This window comes from Sphaerodactylus townsendi, linkage group LG05 (assembly GCF_021028975.2).
Source record: "Sphaerodactylus townsendi isolate TG3544 linkage group LG05, MPM_Stown_v2.3, whole genome shotgun sequence".
Taxonomy (NCBI): Eukaryota; Metazoa; Chordata; class Lepidosauria; order Squamata; family Sphaerodactylidae; genus Sphaerodactylus; species Sphaerodactylus townsendi.
Window position 1 is genome coordinate 78446635 of NC_059429.1, and position 20437 is coordinate 78467071.

Consider the following 20437-nt stretch of genomic DNA (forward strand, 5'->3'; position numbering starts at 1 on the left):
TAAAAGGTGTCAGGAACCAGCACGCTGGAGACTCGCTAGGAACATCGGAGCTCCAAGGCACCCGCTGCCGTCGATCTCCACTACCAGATGTTATCTCCTCGCTGCCTCGTCTCGTTCTTACGCTGACCACGGTCGCATCTACAACGCTGGTTTTCAAAACCCGGAATCCTCGAACTCTCCACCCTGCTCACCGTCGCCTGGGAAGGGCCACTTATACTCAAAGTCCAGCTGGATCGGGCGAGATCCAGGGGACCAATACCGCTTCGCATCGCTTCGTCCTTCTTGATCGGGCGTGATCCAGAGACACGCTGCTCCTAGGACACTCTCTCGTCCGGACGGAACACCGGTGAGTATGGGAGCTTTTGCAAAGCAGGGCTTATGACAAGCACGCTGGACAAGCTGAAAGCTTATGCAACGCGGCAGGGTCCCCCCGTGAAGTAGCTGGAGCTGGCGCAAATTGGGTTGAGGAGATTGAAGCTCAGTGTCCATGCGTACCCAGAGGGGGGGGACATTGAATCTTGTTGACTGGGAAAAAACATCGGCGACTTACTCTTCGCATTGACAGAGCCTCGCTACCGATGTCACTGCTACCGACGGAGACAATGTTATGTCGCTTATCAGCCCGGGTGGTGACCCCTGTGGTTCCCTTTGCTGTAGGTCACCTTCTTCGACATCTTTCACCTTCAATTTCAACCCTCGAATTTTCTATCCTCGGGCTTAAATTGACGCCTTCGTCCTCCTTTCCTGCCCCCCCCTTGCTCTTTCCCTCGCTTCATTTCAAATTCTCTCAAGTTCAGCCGCCTCCCCTTGTTCGCCTCTCATTTTCCTCCGGGCCACTGCATTCATTAGCCACGAATGGCGCTGGTTTTCGTAAAACTTCGCAGAGCGGACACACGATCTGCAAAAGAAAGAAACCCTGACGGAAGATTCCATTTATATTCTTGCATTGTGCCCCCCGCCCATTTCACAGATACCGAGGTGAGGGTGGCTGCCATTCCGGGCGGGTTGTCGAAAGCACCGCCTTGAACTATAATATCCTCAATGGAAGCTCCGCGAAAGCCAGCGCGGACGTAGGAATCACTAGCCCCTACGCGAGAGGCATGCTGGAGGCACCGCGCGAGGGAATCACCTAATGGTTCCGGACGACTGGAAAACCACCTTCCGCGATGCTCCTGGAGCTCTGCACAATTTGTGATCTGGGAAAGCGAAGTTCCGCCAGCAATGCATCAGCAGGAGCGCCTCGGGCGGCGCTACAATAAGCCGGGCCAGCTTTACGCAGGTTTCCATGCTTCGGCCAACCCCAACCATCAGATTGGTGAACCTGCCTGGCGGCCACCTCTTACGGTCAGCTTCTGAGTGCTCTCTATAAGGCAATTTGTATCAAAAGTCCCCAATGCCGCCAGCTAACCCAGAGTTTTCCACCATCCGCAAAAGCCCTTAAGAGCCCTATGGCGCCGAAGCTCTAGAACAGGCTCCAGGAAGCGCCAAGAGGTGGTAGCGCGTTGAGGCCCAAACGAAGCTCCTCATGCGCTCGCTTAAAGAGAACGCTTTCCACGGAGTGCTTCAGAGCAATCACAGGCCTGGGCAAAGATCCTGAACTGGCCGACATGCTTAAGGCTTGCCAGGACATCGGATCTTCCGCCCACTGCCAGCCTCTGCCGCAGCACTTCCACCGGGCGGGAGGCAGCCCTCACAGGATGACTGCTTTAACTGGCGCGGCAGACCTGACACTAAGGGAATGTAGGCAGCCCGGTGGGGGGGCCTTACAACCCCGGGATGTGGAGGAGGGTCCTCCCTCAGGGAGGAGAAGGCTACCTAAAACCCGTGCCCACGAGTGCCAGAAAGGCTTCCACTGGAGAAACGACGTCTGCCCGCTGGAAACTCCCCGCCTCGGCATCTCCCTGGCCTAGGACCAAGGAGTGAGAGTACCTAGAGCAGACCCAAACACCGCTGCCCCCCTGCCAAAACCACCCTCTCAGTGGCATCTCGCCGCATGCACCCAGCCTATCTCCTTTGCAGGTTCTTACGCAGGTTCTTGTCAGCCTCTAACTCCAGTATGACGCAGCCCATCCCTACCGACTATTGGGCCAGTGCTGCAAAGGCCTTCTGCCGCTGAACAGGGACTGTTCATCGCCCCCGGAGTGATCGGACTCCACTCCAATTCGCGACCCATCCATCTCCAGGTCTGGACAAACATCCCACAGGAATTGCCTGCCGGAGCCAGCTGGGCGCCAGTTGATCTTCCCTTTCTTGCCCCATGCCCGCTCCTCGCCGTCACTCCAATAAAGGCTACAAGCAAGCCCCAGCAGCCAACATGGCGCAGCCCACACCACCATCGTAGCGGTGGAGACGCAGCTTATATCGAGCTTCCCGCTTCATACCTGGAGAGCTCGCCATAGAAGGATGTATGTTCAAAGGCCTGGTGGACACCGGGCGCTGATGTTACCGCCATCAGAGCAGCCGAAAGTGGCCCGACTCAGTGGGCCGCATCAGGCTTGCCCGCATATCTGCGGGGAGACAAAACCGGGCGACGGAGCATCCGGCCCGCCACGGTCAACAGTCCCAGGACTTGAGCGGCAGCTCGACAGTCCGGCCTTGCATCGCTTTAGACATCCATGTCAATCTCTGGGAAGGGACCTCATGAGTCAGGTCAAAACGACTTTGGTCTGGGATGGTAAAGCCGCTACAGATCATTGATCCTAATTGTGCTCTCTCCGAATTTACTTCCTAATTCCTAAAGGAAACCGTTTCTCTCCCTCCTCTCTCTTCTCCTTCTGTTTTCTCGACTCGTAGAGGGCGGGAGGGCCAATTGGCTGGACTGGCTCCCTCCTCCCTGGATTTCAAAATCTGGGCCTCGGGCCCTGATACCGCGAGCACTGCCAGTGACAGGCCCCAGGTTAAAAAAGGGGCTGCCACTATTATGCCCCTAATATCCAAACTTTGTTTGGGTTATAGCTGCCCAGCTTCAAAACTTTAATAATACCAATGCTGTTAAAAGCGCTTATGCTATCAAACCGCCTCTTTAAGGAGCGGTCTCCGGGCGTATGCAATTCCTGCAAAGATAAATTTGGACTACAAAATTCTTAGCGCCATCCAGCTCCGCATTAACCACCAAGGTCACGTGTAAGTGCAACTCCCTTGCAAAGAAAACCCTTTTTGTTTGTGTGTACAGGAATCTGCCCCTAATCGGCTTGATTGCTTCATATCTTCCCTTGAGGCACCCATCCCCCCCAAAAGGCGCCTTAAAGCCCCTTTTTGTGTTGGGTTGATTAAGCATGTATACCCACAACTCTCCCAGGACCCGCTCGTCCTTTCCTCGGAGAGGCTCGACCCTTCGCCGACGCGAATCTCTGATGACGCCTGAAGTTACCCCACCAGGGTCGCCTTCTACCTCCTGCCCTCCCTGTCAAACAATTAAAGAAAGAGGAGTAGGCGGCCCCCTGTGTAAGTGATTGCATTGTGCAACCTCTCACGCAGGCTGCAAAACAAGCCTTCTTATATTAAACTCTAAAATCCAACTCAAACAAAAAACTCTCGATCTTGATCTCCCGCCACCCGCCGAACCGGTAGCCTGGGCGGGACCCGCCCTCCTATAACCTGGGGAAGGGGTGTGTTTCAGTCCCTATTCCCTACAGGCTCCTGTGGATTCCGGACTCGCCATGACGGGCCAGCCTGCATGGAATGGCACCAGGAGGAAGCCAACCCCATCCCAGAGATGGGAACACATCTCTCTGAAGGATCCCGCCCAGCGGCTGCTAACGGGAACGCTGGACGCCGACGCCCAGATCGGGTCCAAAGACCCGGATGACCTTGGGAAACGCCAAAGCAACCGCCAGCCGAAGCTCAAGAGCTGCTGCGCCAGCAATCTCCCCGGAGACACCTCGGTGAACCTCTCTTGTGCCGCCTTCTTGCTGTATCATCACCGGGCCAACTCGGGCGGCCACCATCCTTGTCTGCTCTTGTTGCCTCCCGCCGACATGGCGCATCGGCCACCCCCCTGACGGTAGGAAGCCACCAGACCAACATCTGGGAGCAGTTTGCCGTCACCGTTAACGCCTTCATCTTTTCTGCCTCCGGGCCAGTACTCTTAGGAGTCGGGAGCCTGCTGCTCCTGCCTGCTCCCCGCTCTGCAGTTACGCTTCGAGACTTCCTCGAGAAGGAGTCTGCTGGTTAAGCCCCTTCTGCGAATGCCTCATCCATCAGGGTACTCTATGAGCCAGCCACTGGGGACCCGGTTGCCCAAAACCCTCTTCTGCCGGGCGCTTCCCCGTCACCAAGACTGTCGCTAATCACGAAGTCCAACACCTGCGCCTCGCATCTCCGGGCGCAAGGCGTAGACAAGGAACCAATTCCGGCCCATTCACCGGTTCGGGCTAACTGGAACTGCACGCACACAGAGGACATCTCCCCTCGTGTTCGGGAACATCTTGTCTCCGGCGGTTGGTTCTGACTTGCGGGAGAGAACTTTCAGCTACATCCCTGCTCGGGTTTCTGCCGACTCTTGTTGCCTTCAGTCGCCACCATCGTCTCTACCCCAGGCTCCACCTCAGGAGCCCGACGCCGCCGGGCCGGGCCGCCTCGCTTCTGCTCTCGGGATCCTCCTGTCGGAGCTATCGCTGCTGCACTTCTCCGCTGTGAGTTCGCTCTCCCTAACTTCTAGTGGGAGTCCCCGGACTCGCTTCCTACAACGCTTAAGACCATTGGCCGGGCTGGCCTGTGCCCTTTAAGGTCCATCAACTCTCTACTCCATTGCTCTGGATGCCCTGGCTCTCCGAAAGCAGCAGGAACTTCAAGCGACTTAATTCCTAGATAATTGTGCCGCTTATTGATTACTTATTGCTATTACATCACCAAGGGGTTGTGAGAATGTACATAATATGTGTTGTTTTAATCTTCTGATAATTCCCAGTTGATTCATATGAAGGTGCGCGGAGTTGCAAGAAGTTGTATCCACCTGAAATAATGCATGTATTGCTCCCATTGGTGGTCATCAGCCCTCTGGAGCTACCGTCGGGAGGATGGTTAAGTGCTATTGTACAGCTCTGCATTGGTTTTCAATTCGTTGTATGCCTCAAGCTATCGATCTTGTTTCGCTTCAATGTATGTCTAATATTGCCTGTAACCTATGTAAGAAGCCCTCGGACTTTCCCTACCCCGCTAGTCCAAGTTCTAATGTTGTACAAATAGCTTCCTCGGGTCAACTCGACTCAAACAGCGGAGGGAGATAAGCCGTCTCCTAAATCGCCTCTTTAGCAATTCGGCCTCCTTCTAAAATGTAAAGGAGGAGATGTAGTATCGCAATCAGCTGACCCAGCAGCACCGGGTGGTAGAACGCTATGGCACACCAACGGACTCTAATGCCTTCTGGTCGTGACCGCACTCCCCACTCCTCATCCCCCCCTATGAGTCACGGGTCATGAACTGTTTGGTTTGAATAATCGGGCTTAGGGACAATGGTCTTGCCCCCCAGGTGAGGATTAGCTCAGACGCTTACGCTTCCTCACCAAGCATCGTGAGCCAGGTGGGAGATCATGCATCACATGATGATCTCTCACCTTCCCCGGACTCCGCCTCCTGGAACTCCCCGCTCCTCCCTCTCCTACACGCTCTGGATAGAATTAGCACAAAGGTGTCAGGAACCAGCACGCGGGAGACTCGCTTAGGGGAACACGGGAGCCCAAGACTCCCCGGCTTCGCTGGCGCATCTCCACCAGATGTTATCTCCGCCTCTGCCTCGCTCGTTTACGCTGACCACGTGGGTCGACTACAAATTAGTGTAGTAATGCACCGCTGACCCAGCAGCACCGCGGTAGAACGCTTAAGCACACTAACGACTCTAATATCGTGCCTTCTGGTCGACTTCACCACTTCACAATTCTCAACTCCTATGAGTCACTGGGTCATGAACTGTGCCTGGCCTCAGTCACCGGGCGCAGGGACAATGGTCTTGCCCCCCAGGTGAGGATTAGGCTCGTGTGACGCTTACGCCCTCCTCCAAGACGTAGCCAGGTGGAGATCATGCATCACATGATGATCTCCTAATCTCCCGCCTCTCGAACTCCCCCCGCTCCTCCCTCCTACACGCTCGATAGGAATAGCAATAAAAGGTGTCAGGAACCAGCACGCTGCTGAGACTCGCTAGGAACATCGGAGCTCCAAGGCACCCGCTGCCGCCGATCTCCACCACCAGATGTTATCTCCTCGCTGCCTCGCCTCGTTCCTACGCTGACCACGCGGGTCGCTTCTACAACGCTGGTGCCAAAACCCGAATCCTCGAACCTCCACCCTGCTCACCGGGCCGCCTGGGAAGGGGCCATTTATACCAAAGTCCAGCTGGATCGGGCGCATCCAGGGGACCACTGCCGCTGCATCGCTTCTGTCCTTCTGGATCGGGCGCAGATCCAGAGACACGCTACTCCTAGGACACTTCGTCCGGACGGAACACCGGTGAGTATGGAGCTTGTAAAGCAGGGCTTGCGACAAGCACGCTGACAAGCTGAAAGCGCATGCAACGCGAAATGCCGCAGGGTCCCCCCGTGAAGAGAAGCTGGAGCTGGGCGCAAATTGGGTTGAGGAGATTGAAGCTCAGTGTCCGCGTACCCAGAGGGGGGGGACATTGAATCTTTATGACTGGGAAAACATCGGCGACTTACTCTTTCGCGACAGACAGAGCCTCGCTACCGATGTCACTGCTACCGACGCGGGAGACAATGTTATGTCGCCATCAGCCTGGGTAGTGACCCCTTATGGCTCCCTTTGCTGTAGGTATCGCCTCCTTTCGACATCTTTCACCTTTCCAATTTCAACCCCGAATTTTTCTATCCTCGGGCTAAATTGGACGCCTTCGTCCTCCTTTCCTGCCCCCCCCTTGCCTTTGCCCCCCCCCCCCCCCCCCCCCCCCCCCCCCCCCCTCGCCCCGTTTCAAATTCTCCCCGCCGCTCAGCCGCCTCCCCTTGTTCGCCTCTCATTTTCCTTCCGGGCCACTGCACTGGCCCACGCCATCGCATCGGCGCTGGTTTTCGTAAAACTTCGCAGAGAGCCGTGATAGACACACACTTCCATCTGCAAAAGAAAGAAACTCCTGACGGAAGACGACGCTTCATATTCTTGCATTGTGCCCGGCCCATTTCACAGATACCGAGGGGAGGGTGGCTGCCATTCCGGGCGGGTTGTCGAAAATCGCCTCTTTGAACTATAATATTATCCTCACCGGAAGCTCCGCGAAAGTTTCAGCGCGGACGAGGGAATCACTGTAGCCCCTACTGCGAGAGGCATGCTGAGGCAATCGCGCGAGGGAATCACCTAATGGTTCCGGACGACTGGAAAACCACCTTCCGCGATGCTCCTGGAGCTCCTGCACAATTTGTGATCTGGGAAAGCGAGTTCCGCCAGCAATGCATCAGCAGGGGAGCGCCTCGGGCGCGGGCGCCTCTACACAGCCGGGCCAGCTTTACGGTTTCCATGCTTCGGCCAACCCCAACGATCAGATTACTGTCCTGCCTGAGGCCACCTCACGGTCGCTTCTGAGTGCTCTCTATAAGGCATTTATCAAAGTCCCCTAAATGCCGCCAGCCAACCCAGAGTTTCTCCCACCATCCGCAAAAGCCCCAAGAGCCCTATGGCGCCGAAGCTCTAGAACAGGCTCCAGGAAGCGCCAAGAGGCAGGTAGATAGCGCGAAGAGGCTCCAAAACGAAGCTTCTCATGCGCTCAGCTTAAAGAGAACGCCCACGGAGTGCCGCAGAGCAATCACAGGCCTGGGCAAAGATCCTGAACTGGCCGACATGCTTAAGGCTTGCCAGGACATCGGATCTTCTGCCCACCAAGTTAGCTCTCCTCAGCCGCCGCAGCACTTCCACCGGGGCGGGAGGCAGCCCTCTCAGGATGACTGCTTTAACTGGGCGTGCAGACCCGACATCTCCGAAGGGAATGTAGGCAGTCCGGTGGGGGGGCCTTACAACCCCGGGATGTGGAGGAGGGTCCTCCCTCAGGGAGTGCGAGAAGGCCACCTAAAACCCGTGCCCACGCAGTGCCAGAAAGGCTTCCACTGGAGAAACGCACGTCTGCCCGCCGGGAAACTCCCGCCTCGGCATCTCCCCAGCCCAGGACCAAGGAGGAGAGTACTAGAGCAGACCCAAACACCAAGGCTGCCCCCCTGCTAAAACCACCCTCTCGCGGGCATCTCCTCGCCAAGCATGCACCCAGCCTATCTCCTTTGCAAGTTCCCCACGCAGGTTCTTGTCGCCCCCAACTCCAGTATGACTCCAGCCCATCCCTACCGGGACTATTAAGGTGCTGCCAGCGCCTTCTGCCGCTGAACAGGGACTGTTCATCGCCCCCGGAGTGATCGACTCCACGCCAATTCGCGACCCATCCATCTCTCCAGGTCTGGACAAACATCCCACAGGAATTGCCTTTCGCCGGAGCCAGCTGGGCGCCAGTTGATTCTTCTTTCTTGCCCCATGCTGCCCGCTCCTCGCCGTCACTCCAATAAAGGCTACAAGCAAGCCCCAGCAGCCAACATGGCGCAGCCCACTCACCACCATCGTAGCGGTGGAGACGCAGCTTATATCGGGAGCCTCCCGCTTCCATACCTGGAGAGCTCGCCATAGAAGGATGTATGTTCAAAGTTGCCTGGTGGACACCGGGCGCTGATGTTACCGCTAATATCAGAGCAGCCGAAAGTGGCCCTGCACTCAGTGGCCGAACACCGTAGGCTTGCCCAAGCACATCTGGGGTGGAGACAAACTGCCGGGCAGAGGGAGCATCCGGCTCGCCACGGTCAACAGCCCAGGACTTGAGCTGCAGCTCGACAGTCCTCTTCCATCGCTTTAGATTAATCCATGTCAATCTCTGGGGAAGGGACCTCATGAGTCAGGTCAAAACGACTTTGGTCTGGGATGGGTAAAGCCGCTACAGATCATTGATCCTACCTGTGCTCTCTCCAAATTTACTTCCTAACTCCTAAAAAAGGGAAACCGTTTCCTCTCCTCCCTCTCTTCCCCTTCTGTTTTTTCGACTAGTAGAGGGCGGGAGGGCCACCTGGCTGGACTGGCTCCCTCCCTGGATTAGTAAAATCTGGGCCCGGCCCTGATACCGTGAGCACTGCCAGTGACAGGCCCCAGGTTGCAAAAGGGGCTGCCACCATTATGCCCCTAATACCCAAATCTGTTTGGGTTATGGCTGCACAGCGCCTGGCAACTTTATCAATACTCAATGCTGTTAAAAGCGCTTAGGAGGCAATCAAACCGCCTCTTTAAGGAGCGGTTCCCGGCGGGCGTATGCAATTCCCAAAGATACTCCGACCACAAAATTCTTAGCGCCATCCAGCTCCGGCATTAACCACCAAGGTCACGTGTAAGTGCAACTCCTTGCAAAGAAAACCCCTTTTGTTTGTGTGAGGAATCTTGCCTCTAATCGCCTTGATTGCTTCATTCCTCTCGGAGGCACCCATCTCCCCCAAAAGCATGCCCAAAAGCCCCTTTTTGTGTTGGGTTGATTAAGCATGCATACCTTAACAACTCCCCCAGGACCCGCCTGTCCTCTTTCCTCTCGAGGCTCGGACTCCTTCGCTGACGCTAATCTTTCTGATGACGCTTCTGAAGTTAATACTCACCTTTTCAGGGTCGCTTCTACCTCCTGCCCTCCCCTTGTCAAACAATTAAAGAAAGAGGAGTAGGCGGCCCCAGTAAGTGATTGCATTAAAAGCAACCTTTCACGCAGGCTGCAAAACAAGCCTTCTTATATTAAACTCTAAAATCCAACTCTCAAACAAAAAACTCGATCTTGATCTCCCGCCACTCCGCCTTTAGAACCGAAAGCCTGGAGCGCGGACCCGCCCTCCTATAACCTGGGGAAGGGGTGTGTTTCAGGTCCCTATTCCCTACAGGCTCCTGTGGATTCCGACTCGCCATGACGGGCCAGCCTCCATGGAATGGCAATTCAGGAGGAAGCTAACCCCATCCTGTGAGAGATGGAACACATCTCTCTGAAGGATCCCGCCCAGCGGCTCTGCTAACGGGAACGCTCGACGCCGACGCCCAGATCGGGTCCAAAGACCCGGATGCACCTTGGGGAAACGGGCCAAAGCAACCGCCAGCCGAAGCTCAAGAGCTGCTGCTGCGCCAGCAAGTACACCCCGGGTGACACCTCGAGAACCTCTGTGCCGCCTTTGCTTTATGATCATCACCGCCAACTCGGGCGCCACCATCCTTGCCTGCTCTTGTGCTGCCTCCCGCCGATGGCATGCATCGGCCACCCCTGACGAAGCCACCAGACCAACATCTGGGAGCAGTTTTGCCGCCGCCGCTGCCAACGCCTTCATCTTTCTGCTCCGGGCTATACTCTTAGGAGTCGGGAGCCTCAAGCTCCTCCTGCCTGCTCCTCGCTCTGCAGCTACGCTTCGAGACTTCCTAGCGGAGTCTGCTGGTTAAGCCCCTTCATGAATGCCTCATCCATCAGGGTACTTCTATGAGCTACTGACTGGGGACCCGCTCGCCCAAAACCCTCCCGCCGGGCGCCTTCCTTTGTCACCAAGACTGTCGCTAATCACGAAGTCCAACACCTGCGCTCGCGATCTCCGGGCGCTGGGCGAGACAAGGAACCTAATTCCGGCCCATTCACCGTTCGGCTTAACTCGGAACTGCACGCACACAGACATCTCCCCTCGTGTTCGGGAACATCTTGTCTCCCGGCGGGTTGGTTCTGGACTCTGCGGGAGAGAACTTTCAGCTACATCCCTGCTCTCTCGGCTCTCTGCCGACTCTTTTGTTGCCTTCAGTCGCCTCACCATCGCCTCCCCACCCCAGGCTCCACCCCAGGAGCCCGACGCCGCCGCCTCCGCGCTTCTGCTCTTCGATCCTCCTGTCGGAGCTTATCGCTGCTGCACTTCTCCGGCCGTGAGTTCGCCTCCCTCGCAGAACTTCCTAGTGGGAGTCCCCTCGACTCGCTTCCTACAACGCTTAAGACCATTGGCCGGGCTGGCCTGTGCCCTTGGCGTAAGGTCCATCAACTTACTCTACTCCATTGCTCTGGATGCCCTGGCTCTCCGAAAGCAGCAGGAACTTCCCGCCGTTTACTTAATTCCTAGATAATTGTGCCGCTTATTGACAATACTTATTGCTATTACATCACCAAGGGGTTGTGAGAATGTACATAATATGTGTTGTTTTAATCTTTCTGATAATTCCTTGGAAGTTGATTCATATGAAGGTGCTGCTGGAGTTGCATAGAAGTTGTATCCAATCCTGAAATACCATGTATTGCTCCCATTGGTGGTCATCAGCCCTCTGGAGCTGGTTGGCTGCCGGGAGATGGTTAAGTGCTATTGTACAGCTCTCTGCATTGGTTTAATTCAATTGTATGCCTCGCTATCGGATCTTGTTTCTGCTTCAATGTATGTCTAATATTGCCTGTAACCTTATGTGTAAGAAGCTCCCCTCGACTTTCCTCTACCCCGCAACCAAGTTCTCCTAATGTTGCACAAACAGCTTCCTCGGGTCAACTCGACTCAAACAGCGGAGGGAGACAAGCTGCCCCCTAAATCGCCTCTTTAGCAATTCTCGCCTCCCTTCTAAAATGTAAAAGGAGGAGATGTAGTATCGCACCCGCTGACCCAGCAGCACCGGGTGGTAGAACGCTTGGCACACCAACGTGACTCTACGGCCTTCTGGTCGCACTGGCACTCCCCACTCCTCATCCCCCCCCTATGAGTCACGGGTCATGAACTCAAGCCTGGCTCAGTCACCGGGCTTAGGGACAATGGTCTTGCCCCCCAGGTGAGGATTAGGGCTCAGACGCTTACGCTTCCTCTCCTCAAGACGTGAGGCCAGGTGGGAGATCATGCATCACATGATGATCTCCTCGGTTCCTTCCCCGCCTCCTCCCAAACTCCCTGCTCCTCCCTCTCCTACACTCTCGGAGCAGAATTAGCAATAAAGGTGTCAGGAACCAGCACGCTGGGAGACTCGCTTAGGAACACGGGAGCTCCTCAAAGACTCCCCCGCTGCTGGCGATCTCCACCAGATGTTATCTCCGCGTCTCGTCTCGTTCTTACGCTGACCACGTGGGTCGACTACAAATTAGCACCAGACTTTAATTTACTATGGATGCTAAGGGGTTTAATGTATCCAAAAACAGAAGTTCTAGTCACTTTTCCAAAGCATTTGCATAGCCTAGAAGGGCCAAGGAAGTCTTCCCTCTAGATCTGCAAATAAGCAAGTATCCATTTGGATGCCGCAACACCCTAACCATCTGACATGTATACTTTGGAATCAATCCATTAAATCTATGTTAACCCAATTTCTTTGCCACCATGAGAAAACAAAAGTCCTACACAAGTCCTCTTTCTGGGTACCTGGAAGACTTCTGTGGCATAGCTCAAACCTAGGGGTGGCAAATTCCTGGAGATTTGGGTGTGAAGCATAGAGAGAAATCTCAGAAAGATGTCATGCCATTCAGTCTATCTTCCACTGGTCAATCCAGATTTTTTTATGTGTCAATCCAGATTTTTCAGTGCTGAGTACACAATATGAGAGAAAATGCCTAGTTTTCTGGGGCGGGGGTGTTGTTCCTGACACTGATTTATCCCACTGAAAGTTATACTGATGCTTGTCTACCATTAATAAATTTAAGACACATGCCAGAAAAAAAGGAATATCTGCAGAACCCCTCAGATTCCATGATTATCAATTCCATACTTGACTATGACAGCAGGATCCAGTCAAAGTACAAATACTGCCTTGCCTCTAAAACAAGCAGACCCATTGTTAAACAGGCTGCTTAGCAGGAGATTCTGCTCTCCTGAACCGGGCATAATGTTCCCAGGGATGCCAAGCAGGCAATCCTAATTAAAGAGAGGCACAGGCAGGCAGACAGATACACAAACTAGGCACACATACAAGATGAGCTTCCTATTGCCTTTTATTTCCTAGTAATGTGTGAGAGTTCATGAGAGAACAACTCATTGTCCCGACTGGGAAAGCTACCAGTGAATCCATAGCCAGTCAGCCTGCCATTGTCCAGCCCTACATGGAAGAGAAATCTGGCTGAACTGGGGCACAAACAAGGGGCCATTCATATCCTAGCCACTGCATTTGTTATATCACAAATGCAACCAAGCAGCAGGAATGCAAATGGTGATATTATTGCAGGGCTAAATCAAACCATACTGTGCTAAGTTTGCTGGCCACAGTGGGGGAAGAGAATTACAATATCCAGGAGTGGCTATCTAAAGTCTTGCACTATCCCCAAAAACTTGCAGAAAATGCCTTCCTATACCCTAGCACCATACACCACTGATTAGGCCTCACTTTCCACATCTTTTTGCCAAGCAGAAATTAACTACCCCCTAGAGAACCACGTCAGCTCAGGAGTGAACAGCCAGATAAGTGACTCCATCAGGATGACAGATACAGAAAAGAAGTATCAGAGATAAGTAGCAAAGACCGAGAAGTGCATTCTGCAATTCTACTTAAGTGCGTTTGGCACTGGGTACAAAATCCTGCATACCAAGAATCTTATCTGGCACTGCAGCTGCAAAGACAGGCTTCAAAGCATATGTCTAATACCAAGTGAAATCTCAGGAAATGGGGTGGGGCTGCATAGTAATTCTAGGAATCAGGAAGGAAGCTTTTGGTTTCTTGCATAGCTTTTTGCCCCTTCCCATAATTAGAAGAACCAGAATTAATTACATAAGATGCATCTGTGCTTAATTCACTTGATTTATTCAATTTGCAGAAATCCGTTTTCCGGGAGCAGAATTTGATTTCCTTCAGTTCAGGTTTGTGTTTTTTTTAAGTCTGCGCCAGACAAAGAAAGTGAAATATAAAATGACAGCAGTGGAAAACAAACAAAGGGGAATGTAGAAGCGGTTTTGGTTGAGAGTGAGTCACAGAGGTGCAGAGAATAAACTGCTATGTGGAAGACCTAGATTAAAATTCCTACTCGTTAATGAAGTTCATTGAACAGTTTGGGGGAATTCTACATTCTACAGCCTAACTCACAGTACCACCTGATCTGAGCATAAAAGAGCTGAGAGCTGGAAAGCACCTTGGATCCAAGATATAGCTTTGGGGATGGCAGAGGCTGTTGGGGCAAGGACCCTGCTCAGGGGTATTCCAGGCCATTCCCATAAATTTTTAGTTTCAATCTCTCTCTCTCTCTCTCTCTCTCTCTCTCTTTTAGGTAAGTCTCTTACCCTTTTGTTTGTGAAGATATAAGCATAAATGTACAATCAGTTGCTTCAAGCAACCACTAGACAAAAGCTGTGACATAACTGACAAGTCTTTGTTAATAAGGGCTTATAACTTTTTTATGCTAGTATTGATTAAATAAAGCTAAACATATCAGACAATGTGTCTTTTGGTTCTGTGATGAAGCAAATGGTTCACACTAATTCCCTCCAATATGCCCTAAAACACAACAAAACCTCCAGTTACAGGCCTGCTCTGTACTAAAAACCACTGTGGAAATTACAAACAATGACAGTTGTTTAGATTCAACCGTATTTTTCATTAGCAGAAGGGGGTCCCTCTCACTGAACACCCCCCCTTAAATCACCCCTCTTGCTGTTCCTGAAAGTCTCCTGTCTCTCAGGAGTTTGGGGACCTCAGTGGGCTGTAATGAAAGGAAGAAGTCACTTCAGCAAGCAGAAAATAACAGATGGATCCAACCCTATAGTGCCATGTAGAACATCCATACTGGTCCAAACCAGACCTGAGAGCCAAATAAAGACCATAATAGTTGGAGAAGTGAAGCTTACTTGATGGTTCCTTCCTCTGATGACCCCACTCCCCTGAGTAACACTTACCAGTGTATCCCTCTTGACACTCGCATGTATAACCTCCTTCACGGCTTTGGCAGTGTCCATTGTTTCCACAGGGGTTAGAATAACAGAGATCAATCTCAGTCTCGCAATAGTCACCAGTGAAGCCAAGCGGGCAGCGGCAGCGTAGACCATTGACAGGATGGATGGGTCGGAAAAGGATGGTATCAGAAGCAATGAAGGGTGCTGAGCTGTCAAACTTCAGCACTGAGACACAACGCATGTAATTCTCACAGGGCTCCCGCAGACAAATGTTGTCATCAAAAGGCAATACTCGCTGCTCTGAGATGGCTGCCAGGAGTGTGCGGTTGAGGTAAAGTCGCTCCTGCAGGTCCTCTGAAGGAATATAGTGGCCCCCATGGATTCCATCTGGCAATGACACTGAGAGACTGACATTAAGGATCTGTGCAGCTTGCACATCTGTATCATTCTGGATGTTGAAAAGGACAACATGGTCACGAGGAGCAGACAGCACAGTAGCCACTCCTTCAAGGAAGAGGGCCAACAGAGGAGAAAGGAAACGTTCCTGCGACATGTTCTCTAGCCGCAAGGTAATACTGTTGGTTAGCATTTCATCTGTGATGATGGTCACTTGAAGTGTGCACTGGGCAGTCACACTGTGGATTCCATCTGTAGAAAAGTAGGAGAGAAAAGGTTAACGCTGCTTGTACAGTACGGAAGAGACAGTAGAAGCTCAACCTGTAGACAGGAATTCAAACTTTGTTACTCCTTCTGTATAGATTCTACCAGTACCATTGGCACAATCCAACTATACTTGGTCTATAAGCTTTTCGCTATGCCCTCAGCAACATGAAAGAAGAGGAGACCAAAGACCGGTTGACTACTGGAGACAAAATTAGGCTGAGAGTGTTTGACTGGCCCAAGGTCATCCAGCAAGTTTCCATGACAGAGAGTGGATTAAAACGTTGGTCTCCCAGATCCTAGACTAAAGACTAACCACTGACTATACCATACATTAGCTATTAGACTGACTCACAAGCTAAATCAGACAAAATACTGGGAGTTCTGTGAATTGATCTTGCAAGTTTGTTTACTAAATAAATAGTGTTCTGTGTGTACATGTTTGAGAGAAATTTGGATCATGCTGTGGTGTAGGAGATGGTAAAATTGATCCAACTGCCTTTTGAGGTTGTGAAATTATCATGTGTGAGAAAGGGTTACCCCTGCTTGTTTTGGATCTGAGCCGAGGCCTCTGCCAGTTGTTTCTGATCAATTAAAAACATCCATGGAATCCATTCAAGGATGTGCTGTCTGGTTTGTCCCTAGCCTGGGAAATAGCATGAGAAAAGTTATGGTTTGTAAGAACTGCCCCAAACCAAGAGTTTTGAGTTTCTTCTAATTTGTTCTTCTATTTCTGGATTCATTGGGGGGGGGGGGTGAAGCCAACAGTGTAAATCTAGAATTGACAGCCTCCCCATGCTAAGTCTGAGTCTGGCTGAGGGAAAGCTTGGATTGAGCTCCAAATGCAGGCCTAAAGCATAAAGCTGGACCCAAGTCTGGCCTTAGCTAGGTTCAAATGCCCCCCCCCCCCACCTCCATGTGGAGATCAGGATAGGGTGACCCAGCTGGCCCTGCCTCCACGTGGAGACTGGCAGCAGGGCAAGCAGGCTCACTGTTGCTCAACTGCACCCTGCCTTGAATTTGGGGCTGGGGCACAGCTTGGGGGGCAGCCGCTAGAGTAATACCAGGATGCCATTTCATAAAGCTGTGCCCATGTTGCCAGGTGCCTGGCTATCAGTGGGGGGTGGGGGGAGGTAAGGTTGCCAGATCCAGGTTGGGAAACTTCTGGAGATTTGGAGGCGGATCCTAAGGTGAACAATGGGGTATAATGCCAAACAGTCTACCTCCAAAGCACCTGTTCTCTCTAGGGCAATTGATCTTCATAGTCTGGAGACGAGGGTTGGTCCCACCTGGAGATTGGCATTCCTAGGGGCATGTTACCACATCTTTTCAGGTATCTGCATATCCTTCAAATATTGCAAAAATGACATGGTTGGCCAATGGGCAGAAACATGATGACTTATCTCAAGTTGTCAGGTGTGATGCAGTACTCAGAACATCACCCTCCCCAAATCAAAATACAACTACAAATTCTATAAAGAGTGCTTTTTCAAACTTAATGTTAGTGTTATCAACCATAAAATATTAACTGTGGCCCCCTAGTCTTGCTGTGCCCCCGTTCTACTGCTAGTTTACTGTGTGGGGAATGGTTGCTTACAGATTGCCATTGCCTCACGCTCCTCTCTTTCTGTGTTCCATCCTTTGAAGGACTCTCTTCCCTGTGTAATTCCTACTATTGTAGTTATCCAACTGCCATCCCATTAATGAGGCTTCAGGAACTGCAAGAGGTCAAAATAATTAACAGAGTATGGGGAGGGGTGGGGAGGTTGAAACCGTTTTCATGGAGTGCTGAGCAAGAAATAGTGCTCAGCCAGAACTTTCTTCTCCTCTCCAGAGAAAACGAGATTTGTGTTCAGTCCTGTTTCAAAACTGCCTGTGGCACAGAAACTGCCTTTGTTCTACTGATGGACAGCCCTCATTGAGCAGGTTCTATTAGCTCTCCAGAACTCCATGGCAGTATTATACACCGTTTAATCATGGTATCCTTCCACCTTCTCTGTTAAGACAAGATACTGGTCGAGTTGCTCCGCAGTGGTTTAACCCTGCATTACAGGAAGGCAGCAAAAGCTGATTGGAGCACACCAGTCTGTCTCATCATGAGAACTGTTCCACAGAGCACAACAAAATTTCATCCCATTGCTTACGTTTTTCAACATCTACATAAAAATGCTAGAAAAGCTAACTTGGAAGTCTGGGGATCAGTAATATCAGTACGCCAATGAAATCCAACTATACTTTTTCTTCTCTGATCCCAGTGAGATACTGGAATCTTTGAGCAGCTGTACAAAGCAGAAACAGAAATTCATTCCAGATAAGACAGAGATGTTGGTAGTGGGTGGTCTAGCTGACTTGGGAATTGGTGTTTCAGCTTTTTCTATGAAGTGAGTGTCCTACTGGAAGGATCAGGTGTGTGGCTCAGGGGTATTCCTTGATCCACAGCTGGTGTTTGCTTCTCAGGTTGCAGCTGTGGCCAGAGTGTTTTTTTTCTACAGCTACAGTTGGTATACCAGGCATACCCTTCCATGAGAAACCACTTTGATACATGCCACAGAAACCCCCTACTTACTGTAATACACTCTACATGGGACAGCAGCAGGCAGACTTTTCTCAGGGCTAGCCTGGCAGATCATATAACTTCAGTCTTGAGGAAGCTGGAATGATGAGCACTATGGTTCCAGCCCTAGGTCACAGTGCTGGTGTTGGTTTTATAGCACAAAGCAATCTGGGACCTGGGTGAAACAGCACCCACTCTCATACAGTCCTTTGCCACATTTAGATCATTTGGGGATATCCTGTTTTGTGTGCTCTTGTCTTGTGGTTTCTGGGCAGTAGAAGCAAAGACTAGGGCTTTTTCGGCTATGGCAGTCAATCTTTGCATCTCCCTTTCCAGCAAAATTCCCATGACTGGTTCTCTCTTGGTGTGCAGAAAAGTTGTATAAATCTCCCTTGACCTTCAGAAGGTCTTTTGGTGCTCTTTTACAATTAACAGAAGATTTCACTGCCTGTTCAGCTGCTATTAACAATTTTGCTCTGTATGTGTGAGTGTGTGTATTTGAGGTTTTTAATAGATTTACTATGACTTCATTATATTTCATTCTTTGTTTTATTCTGTAACCCACTTGGCAAGTTTAATCAAATGGTATATATACATACACAACACTTCATAAGAATCTAAAGAGAGATTAGGCCACAACAGTCAGTTATGCCTATTCCTGAACAAAATGGGAAAATGTGATAACAAAATACAGTAAACCCTTCCCTTTCCTTCCCAATTACACACATAGTTGTATTATTTCCCAACAACGTTTTGTGCCATTCTGTTTCAGATACTTCTCTATTATGGACAAAATTAATATTTCTCCAAAGTGGCTATATAGTGTGAAGTCTATCATTCAGCAAAGAGAGAAGCAGATCTTCATCTGGGAACCCCAGTGTGAAGGCAACTTTCAGAAGCCCTGACCACATCCAACCAAAGTGAGACCATAGGTAGAAATAAGATGCCTGCACCAGGAGGAAGAACTGGAAGTTTGAAGCAGAAGAAAGCAGGAGGATAGCTTTTGTTTCTGTCCAGTGTCTTGTTTGGGTAAAGCAAGGGAAGAGCAGGGAAGGAGAGCACAAATCAGCCAGGTCAGGAAGCAGAAGAGGAAATTTGGGTCATCCTGTTTTTAGCCCCAGAACTAAGGACGCCTGGCAACTGCCGCCAGGAACTGCAGGGTTTTTTGAATATACTGGACAAAACAGGCATGGCGCTAGACAACAGCATTCCACACATGTAAGAACAATACCAATCATACCCATACATACTTCAATGAGGCGTGCACAATATTTTCCAGAGATTTTAGTGGGAGGGGAAGGGTGTAGTATTTTGAATTATTGGAAAAATCAGCATAGAAATTATTGTTAAGTTCTCACCCTGCATATAGAAAAATATACCATATTATTTTAATATTAGTGATATACCAGGAGATACCAGGCCCACACTATGCTTCAGCCTGGAAGACTTTACTCATTAAAACAACAAATCCATCAGCCATACAGCCAAGAAGTTACTTACTCCTTTTTCAACAGAAACGTTCTTCAGTGCAAAGACCCTTTTTTTAAAAAAAAAAAATTATCCCATAGAGCATTCCACTGATGACACTGTATAAAATAACAATTCAAAAGTGTGGACAGTGCAAGGCAAAGGATGACTTCGGACATAATGCCTTGAGCTCACACTCTTCCTCCTTTCCCTTCACTCCTTGCCTCCTTGTGCTCCAATTCCTTCCCTCATTACAGTTTCCAGTTCTGTTCTGGAGGTAAATTAGAATTTGCAGAAACCACCATTTGCCAGATTGAGATGTCAGGATAAGCTGTGGTTTACATGAACTAGGGAAGAAATCAGAATGTGTGAGAGGTAAAGAGAGGAATACGTAAGCATCAGGCACAGTATTGATGGCCAAACCAGGAAACAGCCACTACTGTGCTACTGTCTGGGAACTAGATGGTAAGCTTCTTCTTTCCCCCTCTTCTCTTTTGCAGAGCAGCCTGCAGTTTTGTCAAATGCTGTCAATAATTAACAGTCTTAATCTAAGCAATGGCAGGAATTCACTGGTTGAGTGGCTGTCAGGTGTTATGACTGGTAAACATCCTCAGCATCCCCGACACTTGAAAATTCTCCACACTAGAGAATTCCAGCACTCACCTAGCTTTGAGTATGGGGCAGTTTAGTTATATTTCAAAACCTAGCTCTATGTGCAGAGAAAGCAAACATGTCTCCTGGATCCAGACCATCCAGGGGCTACAACAAAGTATTAGTAGAATGTGTTGATTTTGTGAAATAAAAGCTCCCGATATAGCTACAGCCAGTGCAATCAGAGTGCTGGACAAGGATGATGAACAAGGATGATGAAGAAGAAGAAGAAGAAGAAGAAGAAGAAGAAGAAGAAGAAGAAGAAGAAGAAGAAGAAGAAGAAGAAGAAGAAGAAGAAGAA

General features: G+C 50.7%; 1 protein-coding gene across 3 annotated transcripts in view; it reads right to left on the reverse strand.

The window, feature by feature from the left end:
- CELSR2 (cadherin EGF LAG seven-pass G-type receptor 2) overlaps nucleotides 1–20437 on the reverse strand; it is a 133993-nt gene that overhangs the window by 86041 nt on the left and 27515 nt on the right. For all 3 annotated transcript variants that reach the window (XM_048499006.1, XM_048499008.1, XM_048499005.1), the window contains exon 2: nucleotides 14808–15452. In XM_048499006.1, coding sequence (XP_048354963.1) covers nucleotides 14808–15452 — 645 coding nt within the window. The remainder of the gene's footprint in view (nucleotides 1–14807; nucleotides 15453–20437) is intronic.